Source organism: Pelophylax lessonae, assembly GCF_965119305.1.
Source record: "Pelophylax lessonae genome assembly, chromosome: 2".
NCBI lineage: Eukaryota > Metazoa > Chordata > Amphibia > Anura > Ranidae > Pelophylax > Pelophylax lessonae.
Genome location: NC_138769.1, coordinates 295,208,682 through 295,235,541, shown reverse-complemented (window position 1 = coordinate 295,235,541; position 26,860 = coordinate 295,208,682). Strand labels below are relative to the sequence as shown.

Below are 26,860 nucleotides of genomic sequence, written 5' to 3'. Positions count from 1 at the left end.
GAGGGGGGGGTATGTAACAGGAAGTCAGCTAAATCTGGGAATGTAGTCACAGGAAGGAGATACATTTCCACCTGACTTAGAAAGTCCATTAATTAATTTAGGGTGTTGGCTACAGAGATAGCCAGCAGGAAGTTGAAAGGCCTTCACCTGTTCAGAATGAGGGAGTTAAGGCTCTATAATTTGTTCAGAGAAATTCCTATTGTTTGCTGCCTCCAGAAGCTGCATCCTGAAGCCATGTGGGCTGGGAGCAGGAGGACAGTCAGCGTGTGCCTCCCGACAGGATGTGTGGGCCTGGGAGAAGACCCCCCGGAGTGATGTGTGCCCGGGACGGTAACCAAGGGTGAATACGTCTCAAAGGTGAGAAGACGAACTGTTGATGTGAAAGAAACAAAAGGACTGTGTTGCCCTGTGAAGCTATTATAAAAGGACTATTGAGTGTCCGCTATGTGACAAGGAAGTCTGCCCGACGGTAGGTTGGAGACAGACACTTAGGCAGGTTCCAGTTGTGAGAAGGTAGCCGCCCACAGAGGCAAGGATTTATTTTCTGTTTTATTTTATTTTGGATGTTTTGCTGCATACAGCCTGGTGAAGAAAACACCATTTAATAAACCACACTGTTTGTTTGCAAGCACTTGTCGGCTACCTCTCTGGGAAAACGCACCCCCAAAGGGGTCATCCACACCCGCCACCGAGCTAATCCCTCACAATATATATATATATATATATATATATATATATATATATATATATATATATATAAATATCCAGGAAGGGTTATCCAAAATATTAAGATGACTTCTCTGCTCCAAATTGATAGAGGTAGAATGTCCTTAATGGCAGATATATATATATAGACTTTTTTTAGTGATTTTTTTACTCTTCACTTACTGAATTGGTTTTGTTTTTATATATTTATGCTTTTTTCACTTTGCACAGATTTGCACAACCAATCAACTGATGGAATTTATTCTGATGCTTTTTGATAATTTGATGTTTTGATATTTGTCATATCTTTACACTGGTAATACACACACCAGATATAGAGTATAGACATATTGGTATCTATGGTTCATAGCAAGCGCTGTATTTGATCTTTTCCTGAGATCATACATATCATACTACATTCTAGATATACAGCGGCTGCTAAGATCATTTTCTTTCAAGCTAGAGTTTATAAACACCCACCTATTAATTTTTATAGTAATTAAATCAACCATTCCTGAAACTCTTTGGCGCGTGGAATATACTTTGTATATTTTCTCAGCTCTACATACTAATTAAAGTGAAGCCTCTAAGTGGTATTACTCGATGACTATTTACAGCAGCCCAGAAAATAGAGAATTTCATAACTCAGTGTTACAGAATTTAGAATGGATTGCTCATACAGATGTGTATTCAGAACATGTTGTAGAATGGATTGTTCATACAGGTGTGTATTCAGAATATACTGAAGAATGGATTGTTCATACAGTTGTGCATTTAGAATACAGAATGGTTTGTTCATACAGATGTGCATTCAGAATATGGAATGGATTATTCATACAGATGTGTATTAGGAATATACTGTAGAATGGATTGTTCTTATAGCTGTGTATTTGGAATATAGAAAGCTTTGTTCGTGCAGGTGTGCATTCAACATATGGAATGGATTGTCCATTCTGGTGTTTAGTCACAATATTGCAATGTATAGCTGTATGCAGTACATAGTCCAAGTGACTTGTGTATGACAGACAGCTTCACCTAAAGGAAGCATTATCAATATGATAAATAAGAATAGTGTGCTGAGGGGAGGGAGATCAGCCTTACCTGGAATACATCCTTCAGTCACCAGTCGGAAGGGGATTCCGTTAGGATGATCCTCTGGGTTCCGATCAGATATATCTATAGCCAGGAATTCTTCACTCTTCCCGAGCTGATCAGCAAGACACTCCACACTGATCACCTGCTGACCCCCTGGAGGAAGGTTTCCAAAGCCAGGTGAAATGATGAACATGCCCAAAGCAAAGCGTGCCTGAAAGACGGACATGGGACAAGCATGAGACAAGTTGGATCCCTCTGTACAGAAGCCAACCCGCTTCTGTTCAGTGTGATCTTGTCCAACCTACTTTTGTACACCAGAATCTTGCCCACCCCACTTTTGTCAATCCCACTCCTGTCCACCATGATTCTATCCACTCCACTCCTGTCCATAATGATCCAGTTCACTCCACTCCTGTCCAGTATGATCCTGTCCAAACCATTCCTGTCCACTCCAGTTCTGTCAACCCCACTTCTGTCCACCATGATCCTGCCCACCCCACTCCTGTCCCTTGCACTCCTTTCCACCCACCTCCTGATCCCTCCAGTCCTGTCCACCCTGCACCTATCCACCCCACTCTTGTCCATTACACTGGTCTCTACACCTTTCGTGCCAAATTGATGCTTGTCAGGGTCTGTATGAGACATCACTGCTGTCCATAGTATCTTCTTCAAGTGAATGTGTTTCCATTGTGTAGCATATATACATATCATGTACACATATCGGACAAATGATTGTCCATTTTTTTTTTACATGCTAGTCTCATATTGAAAACCAATAGGTTGCTAAAGTTCTGAAAATTCTCTTACAACAGAATACAACTTCGGAAGGGATGTAATATAATGTATTGTAATGTATTCTTTCATTTCCGAGCATGCATGGTCTTTTTTTTTTTTTAAATAAAAACACCATACTAATTACACGAAAATTGTTTGTTCTATTATCAGACGACAAAAATTTTCGTGCTTGTCCCTTCGGATATTTTTGCACAAACTAATGTGATCGGCTCTCAAAAGCTGTGTACTAATGATCAAATTATTGGACAATAGCTCCAAAAGCGGTATTTTTCGTTTGATTTTCTCATTGTGTGTACCAGGCATAAGAGCACTGGTCCGAGTGACAAGGATGAAAAGCTGCACTAAGGAGCTGGTAAATGCTCTGTATAATGTGTCATTCACCTTATCTTACAACCACACAGATATCAGCTCACCTGTCCAGAAACATTTGTCTCTCTCAGCTGGGAATCGGAGTGCTTGGTTTTACTTAACGCAAGAGATCTACTGGATCGAGAACCCTCCCGGGATCGAGATCTCTTCATGCTGTGAGCCAGCCTGAAAACAGAGATGTTGAATCATTAGAAGGGACCTCCTCCAAACTTTCAAATGGGTAAAGCTGAACTCCAAAAAACTGCTAAATGCACAGTTGCAACACATACAGTATATGGAAACTCTTACATGCCAAAGGATTTGTATTTCTTTTCAAGCGTACCTGTCAACCAGAGACCCCAGCTGGGGAGCACTGCTGGGTACCGCCCTTCCTAAGACCTTTCCGCAGACTACTCTGCAATTGAGGAGCAAAGCCTGGTGCAGGACCCGCCCCCAGTCTGTAACTGGACAATGAAAAAGGAGCAGCAATCTGGTAAGATTGTCACACCAAGCAACATAGGGTGACTGGCTCTAATGCTGCCCCTCCCCCTTCAATCTGACTAATGCTTTGCAGAGTAATACAGGAGGACCATTTAGGTACTTTTTAATGAATCCATTATGGATTAAATGATGCCCCCAAGGTCATTATAAATTATTACTAACTAGGACCAGTGAGGACACATTTAAAAAAAGGCTTACAAAAGTTAATGAAGCTCATTCTCTATGCGTCAACTCTATGGTGCTTACCCAATAAAACTAGAGAAAAGAATTTGCGCACAAAGGTTGAGTTGTTACTCGCAGTGGCCAGCCTGAATTTTTTTCAAAACATGACAGGTGAAACCTGATTGATTGCTATAGAAAACAATTCCACTTTTATCCTCATTTCTTGTCTGCAGTTTTGATGGCTGGGTCCTGTGCCACCTATGCACCATCTATGTCTTCTATGAGCCCTGTGCATGACCTCAATAGGATCTGTACATGACCAAAAATTTAGTAAATCCTTATATAGACTAGCTATGTGCTAAATAGATGTGGTTAGGTTATTTTTTAATTGTCCATGGCATCTGTAGGAGCAACAATGATTTCATGTTTTATACACCGGCCATTCCCCGCCTTACCCCTTCTTAGCAGGCTGGATCATCACCTCCCCGATCATTTTGCTGATGCTGTAACGAAACTCCAGTTGCCCGCAGTTCTCCAAGGTGAAAGAATGAAGCTTGCGGACGCCAATCACCATGGCACCAAAGTTGATGTCAGAGGATGGAGTTAGACGGTACTTGGAGAAAGCAGATGTGCCAGACAATCGGATGGGGATACTCGCAATTGTTTCACCACCCTCACTTAGATTTGGTTCAATAACCTGCATTGAAATTGAAGTGAAGGAACAGATGGAGTCAAACATAAATCTACTGAGCAATTCCAACATAAATCTACTGAGTGAATTCAACATCAATCTACTGAGTCCAAAATCAATCTACTGAGCGAGTCCAAAAGAAATCTGCTGAGAGAGTCCAACATAAATTTACTCACCTGACATTTCAAGATGGATTTATCTGTAATCTGCACTTCCTTCTTGGCCTGGAAGACAATCTGTACCTGGGTCGTCCGGTCATTGGGGCTGAGCGTTCCTTTCTGGGGCAATATGGTGAAAATGGAGTTCAGATCAGGCATTCCGGGAGTGGAGGCTTCCAGGGAGAAACTGTGGACAGGAAAGGAGATTACACTCTGACACATCTGCAAGAAGGAGCCACAAAAGTCTGAGACACTCACCTAAAGCCAATCTCATATTTGCCTTTGTTCTTCAGCGACAAGCTATGCTTAGCTTCATCCATCACCTTCACCACCCCAAAATCCAATCCACCATCTGTGCCTGCAAGATGAGGAAATATGTGTTGAATACAATTTACAGGAAATACAGGACTCAAGGGGAAAAGAGTTCCCTGACCAAAAGCGCTTACAATCTAGGAAGCCGAGCTACACTTTACACAATGAGAAAGGGTTAGTGGGAGAGATGGAGGGCAGGCATGAGAGGGGCAGGGAAGTTGGGAGAGGCAGAGGGCAGGTAGGAGAGGCGGATGGCAGGTGGAAGAGGTGGAGGGCAGAAGGGTGAGATGGAGTGCAGGCTGTAAAGGTGGAGAACAGATTGGAGAGGTCATTGGATGATCAGAAGTTGCCCTAGTCACTTACTGATATAACACGGATACAAAACACAGTATGGAAATATTCTGAATTTGCCCAGAGTGTACATGTAATGTCTGGTTTGATAATCTAGAAATGTGAATGGTGACGTTTGGGTACCTTTGGGAAGCTGATATCCAGGGACACATCATACGATTCTGCAAACACATGGATGTTTTCCAGCTGGACAATTCCTAGAATGTTCTCCACATCAGAGACCTGCAGGGAGAGGACAGAACATTCTGAGTCAACTGAGAGGTTTTCATCTTCAGGAGATCAAGTAATGAAATAAACTTAAAGAAACACAGAGACCCCTGCACAAAGAATATACAGGAGAGTTCAAAAAATCAGTTGGCATCAATACCTCCAGGCGAATAAACTTGTTGACGTTTGTGGCTTTGACAGCTTTGAAGTGGAGCTGCAATCCATACTCTGATCGAGGGGCAACAATGCCCTGATCCTGCGACACAGAGAAGTCATTACCCAGATTCTCCAGGCCGGTCACACGCCATGCTGCCGGCAGGAAAGTACTGTTTCTCAGGAAGATGGTTTTGGTGTCTTTCCTGTTATATGTGCAAATCAGAGAATGAGAATGTGACATGCAAAATCCATGTACAACATGCATACAGTTAGAAACCTGTACAAGATGACTGCACATCATTGAAGAACAGAATATAGGATAACTGCACATCAATGAAAGACAGAATACAGGATAACTGCACATCACTGGGAGACAGAATACAAGATAACTGTACGTCATTGGGAGACAGAATACAAGATGAGTTTACATGATCATCACTGAAAAACAGAATACAAGATGACTGCACATCCCTGGAGGACAGAATACAAGATGACTACACATCATAGTAGGGCAAAAATACAAAATGACTGCACATAATTGGAGGACAAAATACAATATGACTGCACATAATGAGAGGACAGAATACAAGATAATGGTACATCACTAGACTATGCAGGATGGCTGTACATCACCTGAAGTCAGAAAACCTGATGCACAACATCAAAAGGTAGAAACAAACAACATCACACCCAGCAAAGGCTGGTCCCCATTTACACAAAGGTAACTTAGGGCCCCTGACATTGGTAATTTGGCCCTCAGCTGTCTTACCGATGCAGAAGAATTTTCTCAAAGTGAACTTGCTTGCGGTCTAGTTCCAGTTCTGGACGTACGCCACGACAACACAAGTGGAATATGACAGGCTCAGGGTTGTCCTTAATGCAGCACACGATATTATCCTCAACCAATCCCGGGGCAGTCGGGTATGCCCATATAGAGAGCTCCTAGAAGGGAACACATTAATAATAGTGGGTTAGAGCAATGTTCATGATGGGGTCTGTGTCTGTCTGAATTTTTGTTGATTGAAAACACCTACAAAGAAAGTCACATTGGGGTTTATTTACTAAAGCTGGGGAATGCAAAATCAGGCTCACTTTTGCAAAGAAACCAATCAGCTTCCAGGTTTTATAGCCAAAGCTTAATTGAACAAGCTGAGGTTAGAAGCTGATTGGTTTCTATGCAGAAGTGAGCCTGATCTTGTATTCTCTATCTTTAGTACATAAACCCCATTATGTTACAATTACAGCAGTTTGCAGCATGCTGCCTATATGGTATTGAAAAGGAGTACAGTAATGCAGAGCTTACCAACTATATGATTACAACAGCACTGCAAGTAAGGACTGTAGTGTATTAACACAGACAAGCTGTACAGGTTGCTTCTTTATTCACTGCACATCAGCATGCAACTAACTTCAGCCACACCCAGCTCCCAGACATATACATAATTGTAACATTTTGCAGACAGCAACTTAACCCGTTGCTTACCATACTACATTCCCTCCTCTCTTTGAATAAAACATAACATGCACAACGTATTAATAAGATTAACAAAATGCATGGATGAACAACTAAAAATTTAACCTATAAACTCCTGACTATACACATAGTCCTTAAGGTAGGCCGGTGGATTTGTTGCTCGTTTTTCTCTTGGCCATTCCGATGTGGATGGTTGTGGATTGAAGTCTGGATCACTGGCAGTATCATCACTACTCTTTGCCTGTTCGCCATCTTCCGATACTTGACCTTCTGACTCAATAAATTTCTTCACAAATGAAGAATTACGCACTTTTGTGTGTCCATCTAAATCCTCTAAAACCACTTGAGTACCTCTTTTCTCCTTTACAACATAAGGCTCAGGTTCAAAGGACGGAGCCAGTTTGTTAAACCGATCACTTTGAAGCAACACCTTATCACCCTGTTGAAGGCCACTAGGTTGACAATGGCGGCGGTGGTTTGCATACTGTTCAGCCCGGATCTTCCTTTCCTCATCAATATGCCGAAAAGGTTTCTGACTTGTAGGAGGACCCCCAATGTCTGGCAATTTTGTCCTGAATTTGCGACCACAAAGAAGTTCCGCAGGACTAACGCCAGTGACAGTATGCGGAGTTGTGCGATAAGCCAAAAGAAAACGCCACAGTTCCTTTTCCCAGTCTCTTCTCTCTAAATGAGCAATCCGCAAAGCTTTCAGCAAGGTTCGATTCTGGCGTTCCACTTCCCCGTTAGCCTGTGGCCAGTATGGAGTTGTACGATGATGTTCAATAGCATTTGATTTCAGATAATCCTGAAATTCCTGAGAAGTAAATTGGGCACCATTATCACTCACAATCCGTTTAGGCAACCCATGAGATGCAAAAATGCTCTCCAACCCCTCAATTACAGTTGATGATGTAGCTTTAGTGAGAACTACCACCTCTTGCCACCTTGAATAATAGTCCACAACAACTAAAAGATGGTGTCCAGATGGAATGTCGCACAGATCAATGGCTAAATCTTCCCATGGTCCCTCAGGTAGAACAGTGTGAGTTACTGGTTCTGGTTTAGGTTTGCTGCCCACCAACTGACATGCTCGACATGAAGAAACCAAACGTTCCACATCCTTGTCAATTCCTGGCCACCAGACTTTCTCACGTAATCTTTGTTTGGTTTACAATGCCTTGATGGCCCTCATGGGCTAAATGTAATGTACGTTTCCGTAAATCTTTAGGCATCACAATACGATTGCCACGTAGAACTAGTTGTCCTGCAATACTCAGCTCTTGTTTGATTCTGTGATAGCTAGGGTCACAATCCACCCAAACCCCTTGTCTTACACATTTTCTCAACCAAGCAATTTCCGGATCCACAGATGACAATTCTTCAACCTCCCGCGGTGTCAATGCCTGAGGCATGGCGTTAGTAGCCACAAAACGAATGTACTCTTCTGCCAGGTTATGAACAGGTGCAGAAGACTGAGGCAATCTGGAAAGTGCATCTGCCGCATTAGTCGGTCCAGGTCTGTACCGCACTGTAAAGCGATATGGTAACAATCTGAGAACCCATCTCTCAATTCTGGCGGATGGTTTTGAGCGTGGCGAATATATCACTTCCAAAGGCTTATGGTCTGTGATGATTTCAAAATCAAGGCCGTAGAGATAGGTGTGAAACCTTTCACATCCCCAAACAACAGCCAAAGCTTCTTTCTCGGCCTGAGAATAACGTCTCTCTACATCAGTGAGGGATCTGCTTGCATACTGAATAGGCCTGTAATCGCCTGTGCATTGTCTCTGAACCAAGATGGCGCCTAACCCCACAGGGCTAGCATCGACAATAACTTGGGTGTGTGCAGTAGGATTGAAATAAGCCAAAGTTGTGGCGCAAGTCAGCCGTCTCTTAAGTTCATCAAATGCACCTTGTTCCAAAAAGCCCCACTTCCACGGGACTGCTTTGCGAGTCAACACTCTCAAAGGTTCACTGACAGTCGCCATATCTGGAATAAACTTGGCACAGTAATTCACTAGCCCAAGAAAACTGCGTACTTCTGCAGGGTTTTCAGGATTTCTGGCATCAGACACAGCTTTAATTTTACAGTCCTCCGGACCAATGCCCCTGTCAGACAGCACATGGCCCATAAAAGTCATTTTATTCATTTGAAATGTGCATTTCTTCTCATTTAATGTTAACCCTTTCTCCTTCAAGCGATTTAGCACTGCACAGAGACGTTCGTCGTGCTCCTGTGTGTTTGTTCCCCACACAATTATATAATCATAAATGTTATGCGTGCCTTCACAACCATGTAGCACTTGCTGAATCACATGTTGATAGGCCTCCGGTGCGGACGATACGCCAAACATCAACCTCTTGTATCTAAAAAGACCTTTATGGCTTGCAAATGTAGTGATGACTCTAGATGCTGGGGTCAATTCAATCTGATGATAACCCCATTTCAAATCCAGTTTACTGAAGACACTTGCCCCATTCATTGCATGCAGAACATCTTCAATAGTGGGAATTGGATGTCTCTCTCTGCACAGCTTGGTTAGCACATCTCATGTCCACACAAATCCGAATATCTGTGCCCTTTGGTACAACAACTAACGGCGATACCCACTGAGTGGGCCCTTCCACAGGTTCAATAATGTCAAGGTCTAGCAGCTCTGCCAGTTTGTGCTCAACAGGTGATCTCAGGCTATAAGGAAGTCTGCGTACTGGCTGTGCAATAGGCTTTACATGTGGATCAATGTGAAGCTCCAACTGAAAATCCTTTAATTTTCCAAACCCAGAGAAGCAATCTTTAAATTCCTCTTTCAATGCAGAAATAGCAGGAGACACCATATTCACTCTTGCGCTGCCTACATCACGGCCAATCTGTAACACCCCTAGTGCCATTGCGGTTTGACGACCAAGCAGAGGCGACCCTGTGCCATCTACAACATAGAATTCGGTCTGCAATGGAGGACCAGTCTCATGTGTTTGAACAGAGGTATAAAATTTGCCTTTAAGTTGCAGTGGTGTACTGGAGCCATAAGTATAAATCTGTTTAGTGGTGTTACACAATTTAAGGTGATTTTCTCTGCCATTAAGACTGTGCCAAGAAGCCAAGTCCATAACATTGCATGTAGCTCCAGAGTCAATCAACACTGACACATCTGTATTTCCAATCTTAATGGTTAATGTCCCAGCCTGCAGAGAACACAGGGAGAATATAAATTCACAGTCAGGAGCACTCTCTTTATCCTCAGCTATAACATTTACTTGTGCAGATTGTCCTTTGGTTTTGTTATCTCTGGTTGTACTTCTACACACAGCTGCAAAATGACCTGTCTTTCCACAAGCATAGCACATTTTATTCTGTACCACAGTGCAGTCCTGACTTGTGTGTCCCGCCCTGCCACATTTATTGCAGGTGATATGTAAAGTCCTCTTTGGAAAACTCTCCTTCCTACTCCAGATATTCCTATTATTATAGGTAGGTTTGGAGACTGTATTGACAGATGCAGTGTTCTTGGTTTCAATATGCAGAGCCTGGAGCTCAGACAGTTCAATGGCTCTTGCAATCTCCTGCAGACTAGTAAGTGTGAGACTAGGTTCTCTCAATAATCTCCTCCTGAGGTGCACAGATGTGCATTTCTCTATGACCTGATCTCTGATTATCTCCTCAGTTACAGTCCCAAAATCACAAGACTTTGCCAGATATTTCAGCCTAGTCACATAACTGTCTGTGGTTTCTCCCAGTTCTTGCACAGCCTGTCTAAACTTATATCTTTCATAGGGAATATTTTTCTTTGGCTCAAAGTACTCACTCAGTCTATTCATGGCTGTCTCATAGTCTGAATCTTCCCCTGTTGCTCCCAGGGTTTCAAAAATGTCCTGAACTTGAGGTCCAGCTAGATGCAGCAGCATGGCTCTCTTCTGAGCAGGTGCAGTCACTCCTGTGGCTATAACATAGAGCTGAAATCCCTTCTTCCACTTGTCCCAGCGCTGCGAGAGACTAGTGTGATCTCCAGACACATCAAACGGTCCGATAGCCGGTAAATCCAGAAAGCTAGCCATCCTCGTCGCCAAAATGTAGTGTATTAACACAGACAAGCTGTACAGGTTGCTTCTTTATTCACTGCACATCAGCATGCAACTAACTTCAGCCACACCCAGCTCCCAGACATATACATAATTGTAACATTTTGCAGACAGCAACTTAACCCGTTGCTTACCATACTACAAGGACATATATATGGTCACAATAAATAGGCAGTACAGCAGTCTGAAACAGGCCATCTAAATGGTCAGTACAGAGAAGCAGTACAGCAGTCTGGCGTGGGCTATCTCTATGGTCAGTACGGATAACCAGTCCAGAGCAGGCTGTCTATACAGTCAGTACAGATATGCAGTACAGTCCAGAGTGGGTCGGCTATATAGTCAGTATGAATGAGTAGTTCAGCAGTCCAGAGCAAGCTGCCTATATGGTCAGTATAGAAAAGCAGTGCAGAAGTCCAGAGCAAGGCATCTATATGGTCAGTATAGAAAAGCAGTACAGCATTCTGGAGTGGGCCGCAGTGGCGGCTGGTGCTCAAAATTTTTGGGGGGCGCAAAAAGAAAAATGTAATAGGTATTGCTTTGCACCAAAAAACGCAGTGAAAAAATTGCGTGACTTTGAAGCTGTGCCCCCTTCAATGCAATGAACACTGTGCTGTGCCCCCTTCAATGCAATGAACACTGTGCTGTGCCCCCTTCAATGCAATGAACACTGTGCTGTGCCCCCTTCAATGCAATAAACACTGTGCTGTGCCCCCTTCAATGCAATGAACACTGTGCTGTGCCCCGTTCAATGCAATGAACACTGTGCTGTGCCCCCTTCAATGCAATAAACACTGTGCTGTGTCCCCTTCAATGCAATAAACACTGTGCTGTGCCCCCACAATGCAGAGTTCAGCGTGCATGCCCCTTTCAATTCAGAGCGCCACAGCATTGTCCCCAATCACTGCAGAGCGCCACAGCATTGTCCCCAATGATTGCAGAGTGCCCACAGCATTGTCCCCCAATGATTGCAGAGTGCCACAGCATTGTACCCCAATGATTGCAGAGTGCCACAGAATTGTACCCCAATGATTGCAGAGTGCCCACAGCATTGTACCCCAATAAATGCAGAGTTCCCACAGCATTGTACCCCAATGATTGCAGAGTGCCCTCAGCATTGTACCCCAATGATTGCAGAGTGCCCTCAGCATTGTACCCCAATGATTGCAGAGTGCCACAGAATTGTACCCCAATGATTGCAGAGTGCCACAGAATTGTACCCCAATGATTGCAGAGTGCCACAGAACTGTACCCCAATGATTGCAGAGTGCCACAGAATTGTACCCCAATGATTGCAGAGTGCCACAGCATTGTACCCCAATGATTGCAAAGTGCCCACAGCATTGTACCCCAATAAATGCAGAGTGCCCACAGCATTGTACCCCAATGATTGCAGAGTGCCCACAGCATTGTACCCCAATAAATGCAGAGTGCCCACAGCATTGTACCCCAATAAATACAGAGCGCCTCAGCATTGTACCCCAATAAATGCAGAGCGCCACAGAATTGTACCCCAATGATTGCAGAGTGCCACAGAATTGTACCCCAATGATTGCAGAGTGCCACAGCATTGTACCCCAATGATTGCAGAGCGCCACAGCATTGTACCCCAATAAATGCAGAGTGCCCACAGCATTGTCCCCCAATAAATGCAGAGTGCCCACAGCATTGTACCCCAATGATTGCAGAGTGCCACAGCATTGTATCCCAATAAATGCAGAGCACCGCAGCATTGTACCCCAATAAATGCAGAGTGCCCACAGCATTGTACCCCAATAAATGCAGAGTGCCCACAGCATTGTACCCCAATATATGCAGAGTGCCCACAGCATTGTCCCCCAATAAATGCAGAGTGCCCACAGCATTGTCCCCCAATCAATGCAGAGTGCCCACAGCATTGTACCCCAATAAATGCAGAGTGCCACAGCAATGTACCCCAATAAATGCAGAGTGCCACAGCATTGTCCCCCAATAAATGCAGAGTGCCCACAGCATTGTCCCCCAATAAATGCAGAGTGCCACAGTAATGTTGAAAAGAGAAATAGGTGCGCGAACCTTTATTGAGAAAAAGGAGTGAAAAAAAGCAGCACTGAAAAATTATAAATATGTGAGGGGTTGTAACAAATGAAAAACATCAATTACAGAGTGCGCTAAAAAATTATGGAACACAAATATTCACAAAAATGGTGATTGCTGATGTCCAGCTAAACACAAAGTCTATATTCTAAATGATGAGACTGTGCAAAAGTCTTGAAAATCCAAAGAATATAGTGAGGTTGGGGAGTGATGAAGGATAAGGGTAACCTCTTCCCAAACGGTGATCCAGACAGTGCTCAAATGTACACGTGATGCACCCAGTGTTAAGAAGGGACTCTTACCAGATGATGGAGAGATGCAAACATATAGTGTATAACCCTGGAGTCCGTTAGGTCAGCTTGTAGGAGAGAATTCACAATAGGAATAAAAGCGACCATCTGCTTCCAAAGTGTAGGGATCTAGAGGCTTCCACTCAAGGGGATATCGCCACCAAGAACATGCCCAAGGAAGAGAAGGGGACTATAGTGCATTACCTCACTTTATTGAACCAATAAGAAAGAGTAACACTTACATTGTCAGGAGAAAAAACAGCATATGTAAATTTTGGATCGAGGACCTCTGCAGTAGTCCGGGATCATAGGCAACACGGCTAGCTCCCCCCGACGCGTTTCCACTAACAAGTCGGCTTCTGGGACTGGAGCTGTAGCCGTGCTGCTCGCATCTCTCATGTAAATAGTGTGGCTGATGGACACTTCCGGTGCGGCCGTGGCGAGGACCCGGAAGTGTTGTGACGCACTTCCGGTTCAAATGTTAGCCAATCACGGTATGTTGAGATGAAGACCCGGAAGTTCTACAAAGCGCTTCCGGAGGCTTCTGCGGCCAATCACATCGGATGTCAACAAAACTCATCATCCATAACACCGGAGTATAAATAACATAACTGTTCTTATCGATGCCAAGAATATTGGAATTGTATATGAAGGCAAGCGATTCCATCTGTCTATATAATTATCAAATAATTATTGATAATTATATAGACAGATGGAATCGCTTGCCTTCATATACAATTCCAATATTCTTGGCATCGATAAGAACAGTTATGTTATTTATACTCCGGTGTTATGGATGATGAGTTTTGTTGACATCCGATGTGATTGGCCGCAGAAGCCTCCGGAAGCGCTTTGTAGAACTTCCGGGTCTTCATCTCAACATACCGTGATTGGCTAACATTTGAACCGGAAGTGCGTCACAACACTTCCGGGTCCTCGCCACGGCCGCACCGGAAGTGTCCATCAGCCACACTATTTACATGAGAGATGCGAGCAGCACGGCTACAGCTCCAGTCCCAGAAGCCGACTTGTTAGTGGAAACGCGTCGGGGGGAGCTAGCCGTGTTGCCTATGATCCCGGACTACTGCAGAGGTCCTCGATCCAAAATTTACATATGCTGTTTTTTCTCCTGACAATGTAAGTGTTACTCTTTCTTATTGGTTCAATAAAGTGAGGTAATGCACTATAGTCCCCTTCTCTTCCTTGGGCATGTTCTTGGTGGCGATATCCCCTTGAGTGGAAGCCTCTAGATCCCTACACTTTGGAAGCAGATGGTCGCTTTTATTCCTATTGTGAATTCTCTCCTACAAGCTGACCTAACGGACTCCAGGGTTATACACTATATGTTTGCATCTCTCCATCATCTGGTAAGAGTCCCTTCTTAACACTGGGTGCATCACGTGTACATTTGAGCACTGTCTGGATCACCGTTTGGGAAGAGGTTACCCTTATCCTTCATCACTCCCCAACCTCACTATATTCTTTGGATTTTCAAGACTTTTGCACAGTCTCATCATTTAGAATATAGACTTTGTGTTTAGCTGGACATCAGCAATCACCATTTTTGTGAATATTTGTGTTCCATAATTTTTTAGCGCACTCTGTAATTGATGTTTTTCATTTGTTACAACCCCTCACATATTTATAATTTTTCAGTGCTGCTTTTTTTCACTCCTTTTTCTCAATAAAGGTTCGCGCACCTATTTCTCTTTTCACCATTGATTATACACCCTCACAGGTTAGCTGCGTCCTTTTGGAAATGGATATTTTTGAATATCACAGTTCCCGTAAACTAGCAGTGGATGATGTATTCATTAGGAATAAAACTGAATCCACTGATCTTAGAGGAATATTCATGCGACTAAAAAATGTAATGGTGGCAGAATTACATGCCGCATGGGATATAGTCTTCCTAGAGAAATATATAGATGAAAAAATGGTTCCCCGTAGCCTCAGGTGGAACATTACTCCCGATCAAGGGGACACAGAGCTTCTTGAGTGGAGTCAGTTCTTCAATGGAGCAGGCATTAGCCTACTAAGTTTCCTTGTTGATAGAAAAAGGAGGAAAACCATTAGACTCAACAAGGAGATTCTAGAAATTAAGGAGAAGCTGACACCATTCAAAGAAGAAGAGGCCTACAAAATTTACACTAAAGAACTTAGAGAGATCCTCACCATGGAGGAGGAGGAACAAAAAATAAAGAAAAGAAAAAAGTACTTTCGGGATGTGGAAGATTACAACTCCACCCGTGTGTTCAAATGGCAATTGAACACTGGGGAGAAATTTGGCTCCACCTCTGGCGGTTCAGCTAATCCCGAGGTTACTGGTACCAATTCCAAAGAGATACAGGAAATTATGAGTTCCAATAACCAAAAACTCCCTTCTATGGGAGACGCGGTACCCTCCACGTCTGGAGCCCATTACTCCAAATTCAAACCTCTAAAAGAGTTTGCTCCCTCAAAAGGGAAGGGAAACAGTGTCAAAGGGTCCAAACACCCTCAAGTGAAAAACTTAAGGTGGGAAGAGGAAGGTCATAAACCCATTAGACATCATGCCTCACCCTCTCTTAAATCACCCAGGAGATCCTCCCTGGACTATGAAGGAAACTATCCTGGACCTTCATATCAAGATCCAAGACAGCTAGTGTCTCATAACAGATATGAATCTTTGCAAGAAGACACTGAAGAGAGTGAAGACGATGAGTATGAACCTCCAAATAATTACCAAAAAAATACCCCCATTAGCCAGAAACCGAGGGGTTTTTTAGGGAAGGGCCACAACAAAGGCAAAAGAAAAAAACGAGGGGGTGCAGAGGAGGTGACTCCCGGAAAAAGAAAAAGATGAAAGGGCAGGGCATCTTTAATTTAAGTGGAATCACGCTAACAGACTCTGAACAACGTACCCTCGATAAAGGCCTAAAATATGCACCAAAGAAAGGTATCAACAAATTTGACACATTTATTGATGTGCACAAATTTGTCAGAAAACTCAATGTGAAGAGACATTTTCTATCAAATGCTAGGGAAAGGAATTATACCAGCTATCAAGTCTCTCCATACACCCATACCAAACTTAAAAATGCCTCACTTTTCAACCCTTCAGGTGTAAAAAGTAGCAACATCACGGTATTTAAAGACCTTGTTCTGAAAGACCTAGATGAAGCCAAATTTCACCATCACCGTCAGAAGGATTTAATGACAGGAGTTAAGTCACTGTGTGAACGGAAAGACTTAATTATCCGCCCTGCTGACAAAGGAGGCGGAGTTGTACTGCTTAAGAAAGAGGATTATATAGAGGAAATGGATCGCTTGCTGTCTGACAGCGACACATATCGGATCCTTCCCAATGATCCAACCTATTCATACAAAAGACAACTAGAGCGGTTGATATTGAGGGGTCACCAAGAGGGCATTCTCAATGACAAAGAGAAAGAACATCTTGTTCCTTTAGCCCCGAGAATCCCACTTATTTATTATTTACCTAAGGTCCACAAAAGTTTAATCAAACCTCCGGGCCGTCCAATAATAAGCGGCATAGATTCGGTGACCTCCCGAATAGGAAAATACGTGGATCATTTCCTCCAACCTCTGGTACAACAAACCCCTGCGTACTTGAAAGATACGTCCCAATGCATCCAGGAACTTACAAACCTGGACGTAGAAGGTGAGGTATTGATGGTTACAGCGGATGTCTCATCCCTGTATACCATCATACCTCACCAGATGGGATATGAGGCAGTCAGCACTTTTTTGGAAAGCAATTATGACCTCCCACTCAAACAAAAAATATTCATTCTTGAGTTATTACAATTCGGAATGGAGCATAATTATTTTTTCTACGGTGGGAATTTTTATTTACAACAGACTGGCGTGGCAATGGGAGCCAAATTTGCTCCCAGCCTTGCCAATCTGTTTATGGCACTCTGGGAGGACCGCAATATTTATGCCGCTAGAGAACCCAACATCTTTCTATGGAGAAGATACATAGATGATGTTTTATTGCTGTGGAAAGGTGACATCTCTTCTCTTCAATTTTTTATGGATAGACTGAACTGCAATGATTGGGGCATTCGCCTCACTTATCAGTTCAGTGAAACATCCATAAATTTCCTAGATCTGGTTATATACAGGATGGGAAGTAAATTTGGCACGAGAACCTTCTTTAAACCCACGGACAAGAATGGGTTCATCTCCCTAGATAGCTGCCATCACCCTAACTGGCTAACCTCGGTCCCCATCAGCCAATTTAGGAGGATACGTCGTAATTGCACTGACTCCCAAGATTTTGAGGTGCAAAGTAAAATATTGAAGGATAGATTTGTGGAAAAGGGGTTTAAAGAGGAAATTCTGGAACAAAACATCCTTCAAGTTAAAAATGTACCTCAAAAAGAGTTAGTGGTGCCCAAACCCAAACCAGAAAGTGCCTTTTCTAAGTTTGAATATGCCTTTATTACTTCATTTTCAACTGGCTATAGGTGGGTCAATCACACCTTCAGGAAGTATTGGCATATATTAAAAGGAGACAAAATACTAGGACCAACACTTCCTGAGAGACCCCCTATTATTTTTAGGAGGACTAAGAATTTGAAGGACATTATTGCCCCTACTCCAGTAGAGAAACCCACCATCCCGAAAATGTTTTCTAATATGAAAGGTTTCTTTCCCTGTAAGAAATGTCGGGTTTGCAAAGAGTTGAATACACAGAGAACTCAGTCCTTCAACTCTACTGTTACCAAGAAAAAATATGACATCCAAAACTTTACCACTTGCCATCACAAAGGGGCGGTGTATCTCCTAACGTGCGGATGTGGATTACAATATGTTGGGAGAACGATCAGGACCCCCAGTATCAGAATAGGTGAACATCTCACCAATATACAAACAGGTTTCCCTGGTCATAGTCTCTCTTCCCATCATGATAAGTGTCACAATAGAAGCTACTCAAATTTGAAAGCTGTTGTGATTGAGTGCTATTCCCCACATTGGAGGGGGAGTGACATGAAGAGATCTATTTCCAGGAGAGAGACGTTTTGGATTCATGAACTAAAATGCTATCAGCCATGGGGTATGAATGTGGAATGGGACATTAATGCCCACATTAATAATGAATAACCACACACCCACATAGGATAATAACATTCTAAGTTTCTTCTGGTCTACCTTTCCCTTCCCGCCCTGCTTTATTACCTTCCTTTTTTTCTCTTTTTTCTCTTTTATGTTTGAAACAAGAGTCTACATTAAGTTTTTATAATGTCATTATATGTTTTTATTAGCATTTAGGCCATATACGTTTATATAAATGTGAAATTGGCGGATGGAGACTTTTGGTGCCATACACCCCAAAAAAATTACACAACATTTGATGATCCTAGATGTTTTTAAAAATAAATTTTAAAAATAAAAATTTTTTATAAATTTTTTTATATATTTTTTACATATTTTTTTATATAGTAAATGCTTTAGCCACAATTATTAAAACCACTTCCGGGTCCTTAGACCAAATCTGTGGCATTTTTGGGAATTTATGTGTTAATTTTAAACCCTTTTTAATATAACTGAATAGACTACACATCTGACATATACTTCTAATAAGAGAATCCTGTCTGCCTTTTATTTATAATGGATTCCTTTTTGATAATTATATAGACAGATGGAATCGCTTGCCTTCATATACAATTCCAATATTCTTGGCATCGATAAGAACAGTTATGTTATTTATACTCCGGTGTTATGGATGATGAGTTTTGTTGACATCCGATGTGATTGGCCGCAGAAGCCTCCGGAAGCGCTTTGTAGAACTTCCGGGTCTTCATCTCAACATACCGTGATTGGCTAACATTTGAACCGGAAGTGCGTCACAACACTTCCGGGTCCTCGCCACGGCCGCACCGGAAGTGTCCATCAGCCACACTATTTACATGAGAGATGCGAGCAGCACGGCTACAGCTCCAGTCCCAGAAGCCGACTTGTTAGTGGAAACGCGTCGGGGGGAGCTAGCCGTGTTGCCTATGATCCCGGACTACTGCAGAGGTCCTCGATCCAAAATTTACATATGCTGTTTTTTCTCCTGACAATGTAAGTGTTACTCTTTCTTATTGGTTCAATAAAGTGAGGTAATGCACTATAGTCCCCTTCTCTTCCTTGGGCATGTTCTTGGTGGCGATATCCCCTTGAGTGGAAGCCTCTAGATCCCTACACTTTGGAAGCAGATGGTCGCTTTTATTCCTATTGTGAATTCTCTCCTACAAGCTGACCTAACGGACTCCAGGGTTATACACTATATGTTTGCATCTCTCCATCATCTGGTAAGAGTCCCTTCTTAACACTGGGTGCATCACGTGTACATTTGAGCACTGTCTGGATCACCGTTTGGGAAGAGGTTACCCTTATCCTTCATCACTCCCCAACCTCACTATATTCTTTGGATTTTCAAGACTTTTGCACAGTCTCATCATTTAGAATATAGACTTTGTGTTTAGCTGGACATCAGCAATCACCATTTTTGTGAATATTTGTGTTCCATAATTTTTTAGCGCACTCTGTAATTGATGTTTTTCATTTGTTACAACCTGCCACAGTAATGTACCCCAATAAATGCAGAGTGCCCACAGCATTGTCCCCCAATCAATGCAGAGTGCAGCGTGCGTGCTCCCTTCAATTTAATGCACTTACCTGGCGGCGGCGGCGGGTTCTTCCCTCCTCGATCCAGTCCGTCCTCTCTGCAGCGGCGGTGGCGGGAAGGAGAGCGGCTTCTCCCTCGTCCTCCGAGCGGCGGTGACGGTGAGTGACTGACTCACGCACCGGCACCGCCCCCATTGTGACGTCAGGGATCGGATGTCCTGGATGATGATTGGTCCAGGCTGGAGACTGGACCAATCACAGCCAGGATATCCGAAAGTGGGGGTGTCCAATCGCAAGGACTTGCGATCGGGTTACGCCCCCAGAAGGCTGCCGATCGGCGCCTCTTCTGGGACGTAACCCCACCCCCCCCCCCCCCCCCCTAGCCACCACTTCCCTTACAAAGGCCGGCTAACCCAATTTTTTTTTTTTTTTAAACTTTATTTGTTCGCTGTCATTTTTTTTTTTTCTTTTTTTTAGGGGTAGGGGGGCGGCGCCCTGGCGCCCACTATGCACGGGCCGCCACTGGTGGGCCGTCTTTATGGTCAGTACAGATAACCAATCCAGAGCAGGCTGTCTGTATGGTGAGTACAGATAAGTAGCACAGCAGTCTGGAGTATGCCATCTATATGATCAACATAGATAAGCAGTACAGCAATCCGAGCAAGCCACCTATATGGTCCACAGGGAGTAGGCCACCTATATGATCAGAATGGATAGGCGGTACAGCAGTCCAGAGCAGGCCATCTTTATGGTCAGTATGGATAAGAAGTACAGCAGTCTGGAGTAGGCTGCCTATATGATCAGTACGAATAAGTAAAGCGATTTTTACCAAAAATGTAATAATAGTGATTTTAGACATCCATTCTACTAAGGACACTAAACAAAACTGAGCATCCGTGAGATGGGAGGGGTTAGAGCCTTAATGGGGCTGGCCTTCAATTTTCTATGTGACTAGTTTGTTACTTTTTTTCTGTTGCCCGCTGAGAGAAATTTCAGTTTCACTCATTACACAGAGGTCAGATGGGATAATGCAATTCAAAGATAACAAACGGGAAGAATAAACAGTAATAAAGAGATCCACACATGAATTCAACAATCTACCCTCTGAATTCCAGAGGAAATAAATAATAATGGAAAAATGGTAACCAGTACACCTACACTACATATACTTACAGGGAGGAGTGTATTATATATAGGTTAGGCTACATAAGAGCTGGATATCATAGAAAATATAAAACCTGCTTCTCATCCGGTCTCAGCATCATGCTTGGTGGATCCACTATGAAGGTAGCAGCTTTGACATCATGTTGGAAGCAGAAAGTCACCTCGGACTCCATAGGTGATGCATTATAGATGGTGAGTTTCTCCATGTTCTCTGGGTACTGTCCTGCTTTATACCTGCAGAGGGCGGTAGAGATCACAGTCTGTGATGGGGTCAATGCACTCATTCCTACTAGAAGTCTCCTATAATTTATACAGCTTGACATACATAATGCCACTACAAGAGCCACAGTGTTGCCATAGGACCCTACCCTGGGCTTATTACCATTTACCTGCCCAATCAAAATGTAGCAATCTGATGTACTCACTTCTCCCGGCTCTTCCCACACAACAGAGGCCCAAAGTCAAATGTGCCGCTGCTCAGGATGAACTTCTTCTGCACAATTTCATCACTTTTGGCATCCTTCTTCCGGTGGGGGAAAACAATTCTGAAAATCATAGCAGTAACCATTTACCTGGTTATTTAATAGGCAACAGCATCACACGAGAAATGTCTCTCACATATATCAGACTGAAGAAAACTACAGTTATTATTACAGCCATGTTCCTGAAATGTAAAGAATTAGTTCCCTTTTACCAATAAACTTCTTATGCAGGTAAGTGATGCCTGTAGATAAAAACAAACTGTGCAGTTTTGACTAAAGTTGGATAATACCCTTGCTATAGTTGTAGGCCATTTCCGTACCTCCCAAAACCTGACAAAAATATTCCAAGGGATGGCATCATCCTGTCCAGTCTTGTTGCTAGGATGTTACAAAAGACACTCTCAGCCTTTATTGCTTACCCCCACCAACACAGGAGTGAGCTCTCAAACCCCCGCACATGTGTGGCCCACTATCTCCTCCACTGCAGCATCGCTGAACTCAGATCTACAGTGACGCATGAAAAAGGGGTTTGAATCGGCTTAGCAACATCCTAGCAACAATCCAGGTTGGGATGATGCCATCTGCCAGGTTTCAGGATGAACGTAATTGGCCTTCACCTATAGCAAGGGCATTATTTAAAATGTTAATGAATTTGCATTTTTTTTATTAAAATAGCAAACATACTTACTTGCTCTGGGCAATGGTTTTGCACAGAGTGGCCCTGAACCTCTATGGTCCCCTGCCGGCACTCCTGGCTCCTCTTCTCTGTGGGCTCCCATAGAAAGCTGCTGCCTATGGGGGCCCATCGGCGGGTTAGCTTCCGAGCTCCACGGACTATATCCATTGACACAGAAAGCGCAGCTCAGGCCCCATCCCCCACTACCTCGTCACAGGATTTGACTGACAGCAGCAGGAGCCAATGGCTCACGCTGCTGCCCAAGTCCCTATGAGAAGAGGAAGAGAGGGGAGAGAAGGCTGCACTGGATTGTTGACAGGCCCAAGTAAGTGTTTGGGGGGGGATTAGTTAGTGGGGTGTTTTTTTACAGAATGCATAAGGCTTTGTGTACATCTAGGCATTGCTATTTTTACAGGCCTTTTTTTCTGGCGTTTTTAGAGCATTTTTGCAGCATATTTGTATAGGCGTTTTGAGTGACCAATGAAAAGTAGTAAAACGCCTGTAATCTGCCAAAAAAGAAGCTCATGTACTTTTCTGAGCAACGGGCATTTTGTTTAAAGGGACAGAACGCTCAGATGTGAACAGGGGCTATTTAAATGAATGGGATTTGTCTTGTTGGGTGTTTTTAGAGCTGAGGCTTAGAGCAGAAAATCGCCCAAAAATGCCTATATGTGAACAGGGGCCTAAAGGTACAAAAACACCCAAGCCTTTAGAACTAGTTTACCTTTGGTCAAAGCTGCACAGTTTGTTTTGATGTACAAGTGCCCCTTACCTGCATAAGCAGTTTTTTGGTAAAGGTGAACTAACTCTTTAACCCTTCCATGGATGTAAGAATCCTTACAAGGAATTATCTATCATTCTAAAAGAATATTACAGTGTTCATTACGATGATGTGAAGGTTAATATGTCCCCATGTGAATGACATCTGTGGGTCCTCCCATTTATTTACACTTACTTGGGGTCCTGGCTGATTGTAGGAAAGGAACAGATGCCACGGCAGTACAGCGGATACCTGCGCCGGGTCCCAACAAGCTCAAAGTTGAGGGTTTGGTCAAAGTTCCCAATATTGTTGGACTGAAAATAAATGCGCCGTAGAAGGACTTGTCCTCCAGCCGGGACCACACATCGGAACAACCCTAGTCTGGAGACAGAAGAAGATGCTACAGCAAGGCCCGAAGCGAAAAAAAAAAAAAGAATAGCGCAGGGCAGACATGACCATGTGAAGAGGGGAGACAGGGCAGGTATGAGTTAAACTAAGTTGTTTTGGTTTGGGGGGATTCAGGGATTGGTGGACTAGGTTTGGGAGGGGTTGAGGTACAGTTAGGAGGGGTGGCCCCTAAGAGTTGGAGGTCAGTGAAGATCAACGGACGAAAGAAGAAGAAGCTTCCCACCCACCCTCCCTGTGGTTATACAAGTATTATGTTTTTTGCTTTATTTATGTCTTTTGTGCTTTCTGTCCTTTTCGGGGTTATTTATGCTTGTCATGGCAGCTTGGCGTTTTGTTGGTCTTTGCTGGCGGGGGAGAACAGTTTAGGATAAGGGTATGGTTGGGACTCATCGTTGGTATGGGTCCCTATGGTGCATTCCATTTAATGTCAGTTTAAATGGAATTTAAAATGGTGGCACTGCGGGGAGTGGGTTGTCTCCGAGCCGGGGACGCGGCTGGAGGCCTATCAGGGCACAGGTCCCGCAGTGCAGGATTTGGAATTATTTGGGGGGTGCCTCAAAGACCAACAGGCTTAACGACTGATTTGTTTCTGTTTTAAGGAATGTTTTTCTCCTTATGTTAATTTTAAGTTAAAAAGGGTTAATAAAAAGGCTGCTGTGGCCAATTAACTCCAAGCACGGTGTGGTCTCATTCATTCAGGTAAAGGGAAAGGTTTATGGAATTAGGGTGGAGTCTTTGGCGGTAAGCAGCCTAAGAGGTTGGGGACGTCTATTCTACATTGGTCATGTTATTTACACTCTGCTGCTGGGGACTGAAACAAGCAGCTGCCAATCACTGATGATTTACAACACATTAATCAGTACAGAGATAAGTATTATAACACATTGACATTTGATCAATACATCACAATCTGCTGCATATAGAGGTCAACCAAGACTGGGAAGTCACCCATATGCTACTTAGAAAATTATATTGGTATTATCACAGCTTTTTCTGTATATCTATTTATTTGCTAATCTATAGTGTGTATCACCCTCCTAGGTAGGTGCTAGAGAGAGAATATAGTTTTTGGCTCTACTCATTATGCGATTCATTCATGCTCAGTATGCGATTCATTCTGTCTAGAGAGTGTTTGACACTGGTCCAATAGGGAGGCATGTTGGACAGTGGGAGGAAACCTGACCAATGGATGCATAGGCTTTGATACAGTCCTGGTGATTGGCAGAGACAGGCTGTCTCGGTGCATTCTGAGATACTGTATAAAAGCCAGGAGCACATGTGCTGCAGGGTCTTTGGCTGGAGAGCAGAGTCTGGAAGGGAGGGTGGTGGCTGCCTCCTTCTCTGTAGCAGTGGCACGTGGCCTCAGGAGGGCGTCCTGAGGGCCAGAGGAATGGAGCTGAACCCAGAGATCCAGGAGAGCTGACTGAGGGGGAGACACTGGAGATCCTGGTAAACAGGACCGTGAGTACAAAGGATAGTGTCAAGGGGCCTGACCTGAGGGGGGCCACCCCAGGAGTAGGATAATCAGTGGACGGGTGTCAGCAGCCAAGAAAGAGGATACTAAGGAGAGTGTCCTGAAGATAAACTTAGTTCATCAAGTCATCTGGAAAAGAGACTTAAAGCTAAATTCACCTCAGTGGCAAGGTGGATCAACAGCCTGGCTGTACCAAGAAATAGAAGTCCTCAATAGGTAATTTTGTAGTATCCCTCTATTCCCTTCTCCCATCCCTAATTTATCAATAAAACACAAAAACAACTACATACCCCTGGACTGTTTATTGAATGAGCCAAGAAGGAAAGTGAGAGACTGTTAATGTCAAGGTTTCTAATGGTAACCCAGGGGGACCCGTAAGTGTGAAATCCAGCAGTCCTCAAGGGGACAGTGCTACAGGTGTATGACACATCTGCTGTATTCTTACAAAAATATAACATATTTATAGATGTGTGATAGAGCTGGACCAGAAGTAATGAGAATTTATTTTATTGTAAATGCAAATGGAGGGTGTTCTGCATAGTGGAGGTAAGCCAGTTCTAATAGTATGTTGTTGTAGATCTGGTTCAGGTCTTAAGCTGCTGCCTCTTTGATCACAATAGAAGAATCGCCCATCAGAACATCAAACTATAAATATGTGCTTAGAAATTCGTATAAAATTCTTATTGAACGTCAGATACAGCCAACGTGTTTCAGAGGGTGGGACTTCTTCTTTTTCAGGCCTCACATATTAATTTATAAGTTGATCAAGGCAGAGTTTGTAGAATAGTCTGAGTTGGGGCTTTGTTGGAGCTGACTGACAGTGTCAAAGAATCAAGAATGTCAAAAAGGAAATCAAACCAACAGAACATCATCTTACTTTTGGATTTTCTCTTGCTGGGTCTCTCCTGCAAGGCTGCTAAGCTCCTGGTCAGAAACGGGTGTCCTGGCACCAGGCGGTGGTGGCGGAGAATGGCTGTCCTGGTTCTGCTGGTTCTTGCGGAGAGAAGAGGAGCGCCGCTTGTCCTTCTGGCTCTCTCGGCCTGTGTCTCCACCTTTCTCTTTCCTGCTGCGACTCTTTGTAGGTGTCACCTGCTCATCCTGCAATCACATAAGAGAAAGATCTACTGATCTATACTACATATATACACCTAACACCTCTACAATAACTCACAGGCACTCTCTATTTCATCTGTTTAGTCTGCTCCTCATATACAGCAAAATATTTCCATAAGACATCTCTTCTCCTGGAATGTGGGATCCTACACTGTTCTGCCACCCAAAGACAGAGGGGTAAAGCTTCCTTCTTACCTTTAATGCTGAGATGGTCAACCCCGGGTTCGGCTCAAGCTCTGCATCCTTCTTCTCTTCAACAATTACATTGGGGTCATCTGGGGAGGCTGCTATAAAGGTGAAGGGGCTAAGGGTCTCCTGGTCAACAGGCGGTCCTCTCCTGTCTGGGTATGGGATCACTGAGAAGATGTATGGAGGTGGGACTGGAGGACCAGAGGGACCTAGTCCAAAGCCTTCAAGGAGCTGTCAGGAGAAAGAAGATAAAAATATAAAGACAGATTCAAGTACAGATTGTCCTATGTGTTATCATTAGTTTAGTGACCACTACCTAGTGCCAGGAGGGTATAAAAACAAGTATTTTTTTACAATGTACTGTTTTAAATAGGAGGTTGGCTTACTTTTATACTACTTTTATTTGCTTGCTGGTTTTAAAAAAATACATAAAAATTACAAAGAAATTATAATGAAAATAAGCCCCAATTACATTCCCCACATCACATCTCATAATGGAGAGGCCATCACCACAACAGATTGGGGGAGAACAAATACTATACTGAGGTTTAAATATACCAAGCCAGGGGTCTTCATCT

The 26,860-nt window shown here is 43.5% G+C and overlaps 1 protein-coding gene across 1 annotated transcript in view; it reads right to left on the bottom strand.

The window, feature by feature from the left end:
* Window positions 1-26,860, bottom strand: part of LOC309548068 (hydrocephalus-inducing protein homolog) — a gene marked incomplete at its 3' end in the record, with an annotated part of 44,353 nt that overhangs the window by 5,040 nt on the left and 12,453 nt on the right. Inside the window, exons 5-17 of the mRNA XM_082248037.1 lie at window positions 26,289-26,513; window positions 25,858-26,078; window positions 23,294-23,479; window positions 21,606-21,725; window positions 21,255-21,414; window positions 6,251-6,423; window positions 5,486-5,684; window positions 5,232-5,340; window positions 4,714-4,813; window positions 4,474-4,642; window positions 4,062-4,303; window positions 3,009-3,129; window positions 1,807-2,011 (exon numbers count right to left, since the gene is read on the bottom strand). Coding sequence (XP_082104163.1) covers window positions 1,807-2,011; window positions 3,009-3,129; window positions 4,062-4,303; window positions 4,474-4,642; window positions 4,714-4,813; window positions 5,232-5,340; window positions 5,486-5,684; window positions 6,251-6,423; window positions 21,255-21,414; window positions 21,606-21,725; window positions 23,294-23,479; window positions 25,858-26,078; window positions 26,289-26,513 — 2,230 coding nt within the window. The remainder of the gene's footprint in view (window positions 1-1,806; window positions 2,012-3,008; window positions 3,130-4,061; window positions 4,304-4,473; window positions 4,643-4,713; window positions 4,814-5,231; window positions 5,341-5,485; window positions 5,685-6,250; window positions 6,424-21,254; window positions 21,415-21,605; window positions 21,726-23,293; window positions 23,480-25,857; window positions 26,079-26,288; window positions 26,514-26,860) is intronic.